This window comes from Saccopteryx bilineata, chromosome 4, assembly GCF_036850765.1.
Source record: "Saccopteryx bilineata isolate mSacBil1 chromosome 4, mSacBil1_pri_phased_curated, whole genome shotgun sequence".
In the NCBI taxonomy this organism is placed as follows: domain Eukaryota; kingdom Metazoa; phylum Chordata; class Mammalia; order Chiroptera; family Emballonuridae; genus Saccopteryx; species Saccopteryx bilineata.
The window spans coordinates 4,124,340-4,139,039 of record NC_089493.1 but is presented as its reverse complement, the minus strand read 5'-3'; the positions used below and the strand labels follow the sequence as shown (position 1 = coordinate 4,139,039).

Below are 14,700 nucleotides of genomic sequence, written 5' to 3'. Positions count from 1 at the left end.
TGTCTAACACAACGATGTCCTTTCAGTGTGCAGGGGCTCTGGTATATGGGGCATCCAGGATGCGCGTCACCACCAGGAAACCACTTCCCAAGGTAATGCTACACTCTCCCAAGAGCCTGAGGTCACGGAGGACACAGAGGTGCTTCTCCAGATAAACGGGAGTGGCCCCACCCCTCAAAGAAGTGCCCCTTAAGCGTTCTAACAGTCTCTGATGGAAACACTTCTGAACTGTGTTGCAGAGAGAGCTCCACCTTTCCGAGGGGACGTCTGTGCCGGGGCAGGATCTCCCGGATGTCTGACAGCGGTGTGCGTGCCCGTGGTCGATTCTGACCCAGCAGGCATCTCACAGGGGCCTGGGTCTGGAGGCTCTGTGTCCAGTCCGCATCTTATTTGCATCTCTTCCCCAGAACAGCAGGTGGTGAGTCCCAGTGTCTGTAAACACATCACCGAGGGGCCTGAGAGCTGGACAGGTCCTCTCCCGAGGTGCCATGCCTCCTGCCCTGCTGCCGAAGTCCTTCCTCCGCTGCTCTGGGTCTGGGGTGCGTTTCCCAGGTGGCCGCTCAGGGAGGTCTGCTCTCAGGCGGGAAATCAGCCACTGCGTGTTGGGTTCTCCGTCACAGGTGATTTCAAGGTCAAGATGCAGAGCAGAGGAAGAAGTGACAACAGAGAGCAGCAGGGGACCCGGTGACTGCAGGCGTGGCGGCACAGGCAAACGGCCCTGTGCCTTTGCACAGTGAAGAACAAGGAATCTAGACTCAAATCTGGTCTGCCCACCCAGTGACCTAGAATGACAGCTGTCAAGCCACTTGGCAGCTCTAAGCACCCAGGCCCCTGCACAAAAACAGAGGATGACACTGGCCCTGTGGGGACGTCACGGGGGTAAAAGTAATGTCTTCCATGCTCTTGGACACCATTAACTGTCCTGTCTCCTTTCTGACCTGAGAAACAATTTTTCACACGGAGAGCTTGAAATCAAGGTTTATACCCCAAAACACGTCAGAAGGCTCTGCATCAAAGTGGGGGAATGACTGTGGTTTTTTTAAAAATGTGCTTTAGATAGTTCGAGACTTCAACTCCTTTGACGTTAAAAAGGAAAAGCTGAGTTTTGGTCTGGCCAGGTAGCTCACTGGTTAGACTCTAGAGCAGGGGTCTCCAAACTTTTACACAGGGGGCCAGTTCACTGTCCCTCAGACCATTGGAGGGCTGCCAAATACAGTGGTCCTCTCACTGACCACCAATGAAAGAAGTGCCCCTTCCATAAGTGCAGTGGGGGCTGGATAAATGGCCTCAGGGGGCCGCATTGCGGCCTGCGGGCCGTAGTTTGGGGACGCCTGCTCTAGAGCATCGTCCCCATACACCAAGGTTGCCGGTTCAATACCCAGTCAGGGCACATAAAGAATCAATCAACAAATGCACAAATAAGTCAAATAACAAATCAATCTCTCTCTCTCTCTCTCTCTTAAATCAATAAAAACATTAAAAAATAAATATGAAACCAAAAGGCTGAGTTTCAAACCTCTTTACTGAAGAGTTGAGCAGCGGCAGCAAAGCCAGCACTGACTTCATTGTGCTGGTGTGTGATGACGACTGTTCAATGTGACACAGGTTAGGCAGCAAACTTGACATTAGGAGGCTGCTCTGAGAGACAGAGCCACAACCATCCTCTAAGACAGTGGTCCCCAACCTTTTTTGGGCCATGGACTGGTTTAATGTCAGAAAATATTTTCACAGACCGGCCTTTAGGGTGGGACGGATAAATGTATCACGTGACCGAGACAAGCGTCAAGAGTGAGTTTTAGATGGACGGAACGGAGGGAATCTGATCATTTTTTTTATATAGTTTTTATTTTATTTATTTATTTATTTTTACAGAGACAGAGAGTGAATCAGAGAGAGGGATAGACAGGGACAGACAGACAGGAACAGAGAGAGATGAGAAGCATCAATCATTAGTTTTTCATTGCGCGTTGCAACACCTTAGTTTTTCTCATATGTGCCTTGACCGCGGGCCCTCAGCAGACCGAGTAGCCCCTTGCTGGAGCCAGCGACCTTGGGCTCAAGCTGGTAGGCTTTTGCTCAAACCAGATGAGCCCGCACTCAAGTTGGCAACCTCAGGGCCTCGAACCTGGGTCCTCTGCATCCCAGTCCGACGCTCTATCCACTGCGCCACTGCCTGGTCAGGCGGAATCTGATCATTTTTAAAAAATAAAATATCGTTCAGACTCAAATATAAATAAAATGGAAATAATGTAAGTTATTTATTCTTTCTCTGCAGACCGGGACCAATGACCCACAGACCGGTCCCGGTCCGCGGCCCGGGGGTTGGGGACCACTGCTCTAAGAGACTACCCCGAACCAGAGAGACTACCCCCTCCATAAAATGTCACCCCAGGACCCATTTCTCCAGCCCTATTTGGAAATTATTTTTCAAGACATTAATTGATTCACAATTAATTACATCACAAGAGCTTCTAGTACACTTAGACTAAGGCTTCGTTTATAAAAGTCCAACATATACAACTTTGAAGAACACACAGACTGTTTAAAGTGTGGCATCCTTGTACAGTTTGGATTTTTTGTGCTTATTAATCATTGCTAGTTCATTAAACTGGGACAGAAATAAAATCCAGTATAATTAACATAAAATTAGCCCATCATCCTCACTGCCTAAAGAAATTTGACCATATTTTACATATTACTCCCACGAATTAAGTTACTCTGTTGATTTAAACCTGCATTTGGCGTTACCGTGTCTCCGCCTACCTTTCAAAGTGCTGTTTCATCTGTTTACATGCATAGTAGCTTCCATCGCTCAGGCTCTGCATCTTCATAACTTTAGAAAACGTTCCTTCGCCTATTTTGCCAATTGCTTTATAGTCTAAAAATAAAAACAATTATAAAAATAAGGTGTTAGCCTGACTGGTGGTAGCACAGTGGGTAGAGCATCGACCTGGGATGCTGAAGCACAGGCTCGTCCACTTCAGTGTGGAGCTGTCAGTTTGCGCATGGGATCACAGATGTGATCCCAACATTGCTGGCTTGAGCCCAAGGTTTTTGGCTTGAGCAAGGGGTCACTGGCTGGGCTTCAACCCACTGGTCAAGGCACAATGAGAAAGCAATCAGTGAACAACTAAAGTGATGCAACTAAAAGTTGATGCTTCTCATCTCTCTCCCTTCCTGTTTCTGTCTCTCTCTTCTCTGTCCCTGTCTCTCTCTCTCTCTCTCTCTCTCTCTGGCTAAAACTAAAAAAAAAAAATAATACAGTTTTATCTTATCCATCTATTGTGTACTCATTTCTAGACAGCGAACTTTTAACCTATACGATAATCCTGCCGCACATGTTAATGATTGTTTCTCCTGTTTTCTAAGGTTCAGTGTGCCCCTCATTCCGTGTGCTGGCAAGAGCCCCGTTTCCCCTGCTCCCCCCATAGCAGGGAACCATGTGGCCGGCATCCTGGCAGGGATGAGAGGCTCAGACCCCACAAGGTCTGGAAAGCAGGACAGGGTGGCGGGCGGGGGTGGTGCTGGCAGGAGCGCACGGGCGTACGCCTGGGCATGTGGCAGAGAGGACACTGCACCCACAGCCTCGAAGCATTCTCCTAAAGGTCACCCTCTCTGGTCTCACAGAGGCCTAGCTGATGGGCCCAGCAGACCTGGCAGCTTCCTGCAATTCTTGCAATTCCTGGTTTCCTGAAATTGGCAGCAGCAGCCCCAGCCCTGCCGCCACCACATAACCGCCACCACAGATAATGGTCTCAGAAGCCTCCACACTTCCCTACGGCAAATCCCTTCTGGCTTGAAATAGCTAGTTTCTGTTTTACAAACCAAGCCCTGACAGATATAGACATGAATATCTTAAGGTGGGGTGTGGCTGCAGTGCCTTCCCTGGACCAAGAGCCTACTGAGCCTACTGGCCAAGGGACAAGGAGGTGAGAGTCACAGCGAGGGTGTTGTTTCGGGGACTCATGGAGCCTCTGGAGGACTGAGCTACAGAAGCATGAACAAAGCTAGAGAGAACTAAGGCAGCCCTGAGAAGCAGGTCTACAAGAGAACCGTGCAGAACTCACCAGAAACAAAGAGAACAGAAACCTATTAGACAAACCTGGACCAAAAAGGCCTGTCGCCTTCGGGTCCCAAGCTGGCATCAGTGCAGAGCCCAGCACAGAGGGGGCAGCCTCGCCCACACCCTCTTGGACATGGCACACTCAATGCCACGTGTGAATTTGGATCGGAGCAAACTAGCTGGGAAAGGGTGCTATTTCTTTTTAGAAGTAATAAAGTTTTTTTAGAAACAATATGTAATTTTTTAAAGTTCACATTCCACATTCCAATCAATTTCCTACTTAGTTTTCATTGATAAGAAGCTCTGAATGTATACTACCATTAAAGTACTCTTCAATTTCATTGTTCTAAAGCAGGGGTTCCCCAAACTTTTTACACAGGGGGCCAGTTCACTGTCCCTCAGACCGTTGGAGGGCCGGACTATAAAAAAACTATGAACAAATCCCTATGCACACTGCACATATCTTATTTTAAAGTAAAAAAGAAACAAATACAATATTTAAAATAAAGAACAAGTAGGCCCTGGCCGGTTAGCTCAGTGGTAGAGCGTCAGCCTGGCGTGCAGGAGTCCCGGGTTCGATTCCCGGCCAGGGCACACAGGAGAAGCTCCCATCTGCTTCTCCACCCCTCCCCCTCTCCTTCCTCTCTGTCTCTCTCTTCCCCTCCCGCAACCGAGGCTCCATTGGAGCAAAAGATGGCCTGGGCGCTGGGGATGGCTCCTTGGCCTCTGCCCCAAGCGCTAGAGTGGCTCTGGTCGCGACAGAGCGACGCCCCGGAGGGGCAGAGCATCGCCCCCTGGTGGGCGTGCCGGGTGGATCCCGGTCGGGCACATGCGGGAGTCTGACTGCCTCCCCGTTTCCAGCTTCAGAAAAATACAAAAAAAAAAAAAAAAGAAGAAGAAGAAAAAGAACAAGTAAATTTAAATCAACAAACTGACCAGTATTTCAATGGGAACTACGCTCCTCTCACTGACCACCAATGAAAGTGGTGGTATCCCTTCCGGAAGTGCGGCGGGGCGGATAAATGGCCTCAGGGGGCCGCATGCAGCCTGTGGGCCATAGTTTGGAGACCCCTGTTCTAAAGTGTTCTCTTCCTTTCTTCTTCTGTCATTTAATAATTTTCATAGAAGTTAATAATAATCTAGACTTACTATATTTTTTGCTGTATGTCAGCAGTTCTGAATCGGAGGGCCAGGTATAACAAATATTCACTAATTGGTGAATGGATAAAGAAATTGTGATCTAGCCTGACCAGGCCGTGGCACAGTAGATAGGGTGTCGGACTGAGGCGCAGAGGACCCAGGTTCAAAACCTCCGGTCACTGGCTTGAGTGTGGGCTCACCAGCTTAAGCAAGGGATCACTGGCTTGAGTGAGGGATCATAGACGTGACCCCATGGTCGCTGGCTTGAGCAAGGGGTCACTCACTCTGCTGTAGCCCCCTGGTCAAGGCACATATGAGAAAGCAATCAGTGAACAACTAAAGAGCTGCAATAAAGAATTGATGCTTCTCATCTCTCTCCCTTCTTGTCTATCTGTCCCTATCTGTCCCTCTCTCTGACTTTCTGTCTCTGTCAAAAAAAGAAAAGAAATTGTGATCTATTCATACAATGGAATACCACTCAGCAATAAAAAGGACCAAGCTACTGACACATGTCACCACATGCATGAACCTCTAAAACATCACGCTAGCAGCCAGATTCAAAAGACCACACCCATTATATATACATTTGCTAATCTTCATTTATATGACATCATAGAAAAGGCAATCTTTTAGCAAGAGAAAGCATATCAATGACCCCTGGAGTCAGGCATAGCGGACTGATTGAAAACGGGGACAGGGGAACTTTTGGGTGATAGGAGGGTTCTATGTCTTGATTGTGGCGGTGGAGTCGTGACTGCCTACATCTGCCAAGCTCATCAAACCGCACACATAACAGGGGAATTTCACTGTGCGTAAATTTTACTTCCAACAAAGCTGAAATTTCCCATTAAAAAATTCAAGTTAGATCCTTACTCTACAGTACACTTAAATACTGGTAAATAGTGATAAAAGGTTGAATGTAAAATCAAACTAAAAGAAAATGCATTGGCATAGTTAGCAGCCCATCAAATGGGGATGGCCTTTTAAAGCTGAAAATCAAGGAAGGGCCCTGGCCAGGTACCTCAGTTGGTTAGAGCATCACCCCGATACACCAAGGTTGCAGGTTCCATCCCTGGGCAGGGCACATACAAGAGTCAACCAATGACTGCATAATAACTGGAACAACACATTAATGTTTCTCTCTCTCTCTTTTCCTCCTCTTTCTCTCAAATCAATTAAGATATCAGCAAACCCACTTGGCTAACTGGCAATAGAAAAATGAGCTTAAAATGAACTGTCTTAACACTCTGACAGTGGTTTAAAGGGAGACAAGCATAGCTCCCCAGAGGGATGAGGCCAGTTACTGAAATTCAGGCTGTGGCCCGAGGAGCTCAGACCTGAGGAAAGAGGAAGAGGGAATTTTACACCAGATTCCAACTCGTGCTCCATCACAGACACATTTTTTAAAAATTCAACTGTGTACATTTTTTTTTAATTTTTAAAGATTTTATTTATTGATTTTTAGAAGGAGGAGAGAGAGAAAGAGAGGTGGGGGTGGGGGAAAGAGGAACAGAAACATCACCCAGCAGTTGCTTCCTGTATGTACCCTGACCTGACCGGGCAACGGGTTTCGAACTAGCGACCTCAGCATTCCAGGTCGACCCTCTCTGTTCACTGCGCCACCACAGGCCAGGCTCAACTGTGCACTTTAATCCAGGTGAAGTACAAACTCTGAGTGTGTGCCAACATCGCAGGTGCCTCCAGACCACCACGACCAACCAGCAACAAATGGAGCCGGTGGCCCTGAAGGTGGCAGTGAGTGGTAGAAAAAGGGTCACCGTTCCCCCAAGGCTCTTCGAAAAGACAGAAGGTCAGGGTATGAAACAAAAACAAGAGACAGGCCTGACCAGGTGGTGGCGCAGTGGATAGAGCGTTGGACTGGGATGTGGAAGGACCCAGGTTCGAGACCCCGAGGTCGCCAACTTGAGCGCGGGCTCATCTGGCTTGAGCAAAAAGCTCACCAGCTTGGACCCAGGGTCGCTGGCTCCAGCAAGGGGTTACTCGGTCTGCTGAAGGCCCACGGTCAAGGCACATATGAGAAAGCAATTGATGAACAACTAAGAAGTCGCAACGCTTAACGAAAAACTAATGATTGATGCTTCTCATCTCTCCGTTCCTGTCTGTCTATCCCTCTCTCTGACTCTGTCTCTGTGAAAAAAAAAAAAAAAAAAAATGAGAGACAGGAGAGGGAAAAAGAGCCGTGTCCCGTGACAAACAGCTAGGAAAGCACCTTCCTGTTCTTCTCCGGCAGGATCAGCACATCTGCCCAGGCTCCGAAAGGCAGAGCAGAAACCTGGGGATACTCACAAAGCCACGAAGGGGACAGAGTCGTGCTGGTGAAAAAAAAAATCCTGCCCCACATGAATGGGAATAGAAGTAATAAACAGTTACTGAAAACAAAAAAAACACAAACCACCCATCTAGACTCAAGGACAATGAGGACTTAATGTAACTAAATGAAAAAGGTGGAAAAAGGAAGATAAAGGAGACCATCTGTATTCACAAAGATGCTATTCACTTTTATTAGGCCATGTCTCATTTGTTTAAGTGTAATCTAAGCCTTATTTAACCATAAAAGTGGAGGTAAAGCTCACTTTTTGTGAAAAGAAAAACCTGTCACTCCCAAGTACAAACATTTGTATTCAAGCACTGCTTCTAAAGATCTTAATCAAGGAAGGTGATATGCATCAGAGCCTGGGGCTTGGCCAGCTCAAGAATGAAAAGAATTGGGGGAGGTTAATTACAGTGTACAGAGCACAGGTCTGGACCACAGTTGTCAGGAAGAGGATTCAGCTTCTAATTTTCACTCTCTTCAAGAGATTAAGTAATTCAAACCAAATTATTAAAACAAGGTCAGGAATTTCCAATGATGAGATCTGCACCCAATTAATTACATGGTGTAATGAGGAAAGCTGTGACCTACATTACCAAACACCATGAAAACACAAAAGGGCCTGGCTGATGGTGGCGCAGTGGACAGAGTGTTGACCTGGGATGCTGAGGGCCCAGGTGTGAAACCCCAGGCTCATTCGGCTTTAGTGAAGGCTCAACAGCTTCAGCGTGGGGTCACCAGCTTGAGCAGGGCATCATAGACATGATCCCATGGTCGCTGGCTTGAGCCCAAGGTCACTGGCTTGAGCAAGGGGTCCCTGGCTTGGCTGAAGCCCCCGCCCCCCTGCCCCCCCATCAAGACACATATGAGAAAACAATCAATGAATAACTAAGGTGCAGCAACTATGAGTTGATGCTTCTCATCTCTCTCCCTTCCTGTCTGTCTCCTTCATTCTCACTTAAAAAAAAAAAAAAAAAAAAAAGAGGCACTGCCGGTTGGCTCAGTGGTAGAGCGTCGGCCTGGCATGCGGGAGTCTCGGGTTTGATTTCCGGCCCAGCCAGGGCACATAGGAGAAGCGCCCATCTGCTTCTCCACCCCTCCCCCTCTCCTTCCTCTCTGTCTGTCTCTTCCCCTCCTGCAGCCAAGGCTCCATTGGAGCAAAGTTGGTCCGGGCACTGAGAATGGCTCCATGACCTCTGCCTCAGGCGCTAGAATGGCTCTGGTTGCAACAGAGCGATGCCCCGGATGGGCAGAGCATCGCCCCTTGGTGGGCATGCTGGGTGGATCCCAGTCAGGCACATGTGGGAGTCTGTCTGACTGCCTCCCCATTTCCAACTTCAGAAAATACAAAAGAAAGGAAAAAAAAAGGAAGTAGGGTTTTTTTTTTCTCTTTTTATAGGTATGTTTTGAATAATTCACTTAAAAGTTCAGACAGGGCCTGACTGGTGATGGGACACTGAGGTCTCCAGCTGGAGCTCAGGATCACTGGCTTGATCATGGGATCATTAAAATGATCCCAAGGTGGCTGGCTTGAGCTCAAGGTTGCTGGCTTGAGTCTAAGGTCAACGGCTTGAGCCCAAGGTCACTGGCTCAGTTTGGGCCCCCCAGTGAAGGCATGTAGCAGAAGCAATCAACAAACAACTAAAAAAAAATAGTGATGCAATTACAAATTGATGTTTCTTGTCTCTCTCCCTTCCTGTCTCTGTCTCTCTTGAAAAAGAAAAGAGGCCCTGGCCGGTTGGCTCAGCGGTAGAGCGTCGGCCTGGTGTGCGGGGGACCCGGGTTCAATTCCCGGCCAGGGCACACAGGAGAAGCGCCCATTTGCTTCTCCACCCCCACCCCCCTTCTTCCTCTCTGTCTCTCTCTTCCCCTCCTGCAGCCAAGGCTCCATTGGAGCAAAGATGGCCCGGGCGCTGGGGATGGCTCCTTGGCCTCTGCCCCAGGCGCTAGAGTGGCTCTGGTCGCTGCAGAGCGACACCCCAGAGGGGCAGAGCATCGCCCCCTGGTGGGCAGAGCGTCGCCCCTGGTGGGCGTGCCGGGTGGATCCCGGTCGGGCGCATGCGGGAGTCTGTCTGACTGTCTCTCCCCGTTTCCAGCTTCAGAAAAATACAAAAAAAAAAAAAAAAAAAGAAAAATAAAAGAGTTCAGACAGGAAATCAATAAGGGTACAATTTTTCAAAATAAGGATCTGACTGATGTTTTTACATCCTTGTCTTCCATCCACTGGAATATCATGAAATAACTCATTCGTAATTTACCTTGTGCCGACCACTACAAACTTTACATGGATTATCTCATTTAATCTTTTAAACAATTCTATAAAATAAATATTATTATGCCTGGGTTTTTTTCTTTTTCTTTTTTTTAATTATGCCTGTTTAAACATGACCAGGCAATGGCGCAGTGGACAGAGTGTTGGATTGGGATGCAGAGGACCCAGGTGTGAAAGCCCGAGGTCACTGGCTTGAGTGTGGGATCATAGATATGACCATATGGTTGCTGGCTTGAGCCCAAGGTCTCTGGCTTGAGCCCAAAGTCGCTGGCTTGAGCAAGGGGTCACTAGTTCTGCTGTAGCCCCCTGGTCAAGGCACATATGAGAAAGCAATCAATGAACAACTTAGGCAGGGGTCGGGAACCTTTTTGGCTGAGAGAGCCATGAACACCACATATTTAAAAATGTAATTCCATGAGAGCCATACAACAACCTGTGTACCTTACGCATTATCCAATAAAAATTTGGTGTTGTCCCGGAGGACAGTTGTGATTGGCTCCGGCCTCCTGCAACCATGAACACGAGCGGTAGGAAATGAATGGATTGTAATACATGAGAATGTTTTATATTTTTAATGTTATTATTTTTTTTATTAAAGATTTGTCTGTGAGCCAGATGCAGCCATCAAAAGAGCCACATCTGGCTCACGAGCCATAGATTCCCGACCCCTGAACTAAGGAGACTAAGAAGCCGCAATTAAGAATTGATCCTTCTCATCTCTCCCTTCCTGTCTGTCTGTCCCTATCTGTCCTCTCTCTGTCTCTGTCAAAAAAAAAGTAAAGATGAGTGTGGAAGATTTTATTTTACTAAGATGGCAGCCTCTAGACAACCCATTCCACGTGCTCATCTTCCTCTGTGTCTTTGCCACTCCTCCATCAGAGACGGGACTTTGTGTTCTCCCTCCTCAGATCGGGGGATGTGGAAGTGACACTCTGCCATTTCGGAGGCTTGGTCAGGCCCGGTAATGCTGCTTCCTCCTCGAACTGCCCTGTTGTGAGGAAGCCCAGGCCACATGGAGGCTGTTCATGTTCACTGGGCAGCCAGCATCAACCCCAGGCATGTAAGTAAACTTTGGAGGTGACTCCAGCTCCAACCATACTCTCACTGTAACTGCATGAGAGACTCCAAGTGAGACCTGCCTCATTGTGTCTAGGCAACCACAGAACCATGAGAGAGAATCATGATTGTTTTATTTCAAGCAACTAGGTTGGGGTGAATTGTTACACAGCAATCAATAACTGGAGCAAGGAAGAAAACCAGTGTTAGAAAAGAAAGGTCACCCTGGCTGTTTGGCTCAGTGGTAGAGCATCCACCCAGCGTGTGAATGTCCCGGGTTCGATTCCCAGTCAGGGCACACAGGAGAAGCGCCCATCTGCTTCTCCATCCCTCCCCCTCTTGCTTCTTTCTCTCTCTCTCTCTCTTCCCCTCCTACAGCTATGGCTCGATTGGAGTGATTGGCCCCAGGAGCCTAGGATGGCTCCATGGTCTCGCCTCAGACGCTAAGAGGTTGTTTGCTAAGCAACGGAGCAATGCCCTAGATGAGCAGAGCATCGCCCCCTAGCGGTCCTGCTTGTTGGATCCTGGTTGGAGCACATGCGGGAGTCTTTCTGCCTCCCCTCCTCTCACTGAATTTATTTATTTATTTATTTATTTATTTATTTATTATTATTATTATTATTTTTTTTCTGAAGCTGGAAACAGGGAGAGACAAACAGACTCCCGCATGCGCCCGACCGGGATCCACCCAGCACTCCCACCAGGGGCGACGCTCTGCCCACCAGGGGGCGATGCTCTGCCCCTCCGGGGCATCGCTCTGCCGTGACCAGAGCCACTCTAGTGCCTGGAGCAGAGGCCAAGGAGCCATCCCCAGCGCCCGGGCCATCTTTGCTCCAATGGAGCCTTGGCTGCGGGAGGGGAAGAGAGAGACAGAGAGGAAAGGGGGGGGTGGAAAAGCAAATGGGCACTTCTCCTATGTGCCCTGGCCAGGAATCGAACCCGGGTGCCCCGCACGCCAGGCCGATGCTCTACCGCTGAGCCAACCGGCCAGGGCCTTTTTTCTTTTTTAATTTTTTTTTAATTTATTCATTTTTTTAGAAAGGAGAGAAAGAGGGAGAGAGAGAGAGAGAGAGAGGAGAGAGACAGAGAGAGAAGGGGGGGAGGAGCAGGAAGCATCAACTCCCATATGTGCCTTGACCAGGCAAGCCCAGGGTTTCGAACCAGCGACCTCAGCATTTCCAGGTCGATGCTTTATCCACTGCGCCACCACAGGTCAGGCCTCCTCTCACTGAATTTTTAAAAAAAAAAAGAAAAAAAAAGAAATGAAAAGTCAGTAATTTGCCAGAGGCTGCCATGACTCCAAAGCCCACACTCTTGACAACCTCACTGTGTTATTCCTTGCTCCCTACTACTGCAAATGATGCAAAACAAAACAGAGACAGCTAAGAATAATCACAGGATCATCACTACATCCTTAAACATGTGGGCACTGCCTAGAAAACAAACAGGAAAATACAACTGGAAAATACTACAGTAAAGACCAACACGACAATCTAGCATGCCCTGCCCCATTCACTGACCTCAAGCTATGAGTCCAATTTTACCATTCCTCACTCTTCCTGTTCCTTCTACTCCCAAGACCCTGCCTCCATAACTTCCTATTCTGGGATATTCTCTCCACTATGATCAGGGCTTAAGCCTGGGGGATAACAGGTTATACTAGTTCTTACGCTGGATTTTAAGGTAGAAGAAAGACAGAATAAAGGTGTAGCACTAGACTGGGTAATGCTACCATAATGGCCATCTAAAAGAACATATCAAATAACAAATAATTATTAGTAGCAAATAATAATCCAAGAATAAACTGTGTTTCACATACTCACAACTGCAAACCTACTTTTGTCCCCACCCTGTACACACGTATATAGACGCACAGGACACTGGTAAGAGTATTCGCTTCTAAGAGAGGGCATGAAGGGCCCAAAAGGCAAAGGTGAATAAACAGATTGATCTGATGATCAAACCTAACCTCACCAACACTGAGACACACCAACAGGGACACATCACCTCTGACATATTCCTGACAAAAAAAAACATGTGAGCTAAAGCCAAACACAAGGAAAGAATCAGACAAAACGAAAGTGAGGGACGCTGAGCAAAACACATGGCCTGGGTTGTTGAAAAATGTTGTCATGAAAGATTCAAAAGACAAGACACTGTGCCAGATTAAAGGAGACCACAGAGACAGAACCACAAAATGCAATTTGTGATTCCTGATTGGATCTTGGAACAATAAAAACGCTTGTAACGGCCCTGGCCGGTTGGCTCAGCGGTAGAGCGTCGGCCTAGCGTGCGGAGGACCCAGGTTCGATTCCCGGCCAGGGCACACAGGAGAAGCGCCCATTTGCTTCTCCACCCCTCCGCCGCGCTTTCCTCTCTGTCTCTCTCCTCCCCTCCCGCAGCCAAGGCTCCATAGGAGCAAAGATGGCCCGGGCGCTGGGGATGGCTCTGTGGCCTCTGCTCCAGGCGCTAGAGTGGCTCTGGTCGCAACATGGCGACGCCCAGGATGGGCAGAGCATCGCCCCCTGGTGGGCAGAGCTTCGCCCCTGGTGGGCGTGCCGGGTGGATCCCGGTCGGGCGCATGCGGGAGTCTGTCTGACTGTCTCTCCCTGTTTCCAGCTTCAGAAAACTGAAAAGAAAAAAACAAAAACAAAAAAAAAACAAAAAAAAAAACGCTTGTAACAAACATTATTGGTGTAACCGGGGACATCTGAAATACAGACTGAATACTCAATGACAGTACAGTATCAGCACGTTAGTTGTGCGGTGACTATGTAGGAGAACGTCCTTGTTCTTACCGGATACTTGCTGAGTTGCTAGTGGTGAAATGTCATGATTTCTACAATTAACCCTCAAAAGGTTCAGTAAGAATAAACCTATCATTAGAGAGAGAGAAAATGTCATAGCATAGTAGGGCATCTAGATGAAGGGTTTATAAACATTCCAGGGACTCTTCTTGCAACTTTTCTGTAGATTCGAAAATTTTCAGGATAGTTGGAAAGGGGAAAAAAGGAATAGGGTGAAGAAAACTGTGCGTATGTAAGTTCGCAATATAAAGCAAATGCACAAACAAAGCCTTTTGTAGACCTTGGATTCTAACCACAGCTTTGGGTGCGTGAATAAAAAAAAAATTTTTTTTAAAAGATAAACACGTAAACAATATCCAACAAGAGAAAATAAGAATGCTTGTGCAAGGTGAACGAGACACATCATTTTAAATATCTTGGTTGCACAATTTACACCATATATCATTCATTACCAACTGACAATTAGGACGCGATGCAAACTTAACATTACAACGATTGTACACTAATAGAATTTAATCTTTTTTTTTTTTTTTGGCTTCAGGTTCACCGGCTCTCACAGCCCAGGGAGGATCGGAGTCCTCCCGGCCATCCCCGCCGCCCGCGCCGGCCGGTCCAGCTCCCGCCACTCCCCCTCGCGTCCCTCCCTGCCCCTCCCGGGCCTCACTCACTCTTCATCTTTGATGCGGAAGCCGGCGACAACCCCTTGCCGACACTGGACAGAGAAAAAAGGGGCAGGAAGGGTGGCTCCTGGCTTCCACTCCTCTGAGGGAGGGTCCCGACCTAGGACCTCGGCCCGTGGTCCCCTGGCGGAGGGCGTTAGGACCTGGCCGCCATGTTGTATTCCCTGTCACCCTAGCAACCGTCAAACCTTGAACGCTCCCGAGGCAGCTTCCCGCGCGTGCGCAAAACGGCCCGCTCGCGACCGCGGTCCTCACGTGCGCGTGAGCCTTGCGATACCTGCCTAGTCGGTATCGTTGCTAAGCAACCTCCTTGGCCGCTTGAAAGCTTCCGAGTATAGGCGACGTTCACC

General features: G+C 48.2%; 1 protein-coding gene across 2 annotated transcripts in view; it reads right to left on the bottom strand.

The window, feature by feature from the left end:
• MOK (MOK protein kinase) overlaps positions 1-14,476 on the bottom strand; it is a 52,980-nt gene extending 38,504 nt beyond the window's left edge. The window contains exons 1-2 of one of the 2 annotated variants that reach the window (XM_066275128.1): positions 14,339-14,476; positions 2,764-2,878 (exon numbers count right to left, since the gene is read on the bottom strand). In XM_066275128.1, coding sequence (XP_066131225.1) covers positions 2,764-2,878; positions 14,339-14,345 — 122 coding nt within the window. In that variant the 5' untranslated portion in view covers positions 14,346-14,476. The remainder of the gene's footprint in view (positions 1-2,763; positions 2,879-14,338) is intronic. The other variant, XM_066275129.1, reaches the window with a different exon arrangement.
• Between the last annotated feature and the right edge of the window lie 224 nt (positions 14,477-14,700).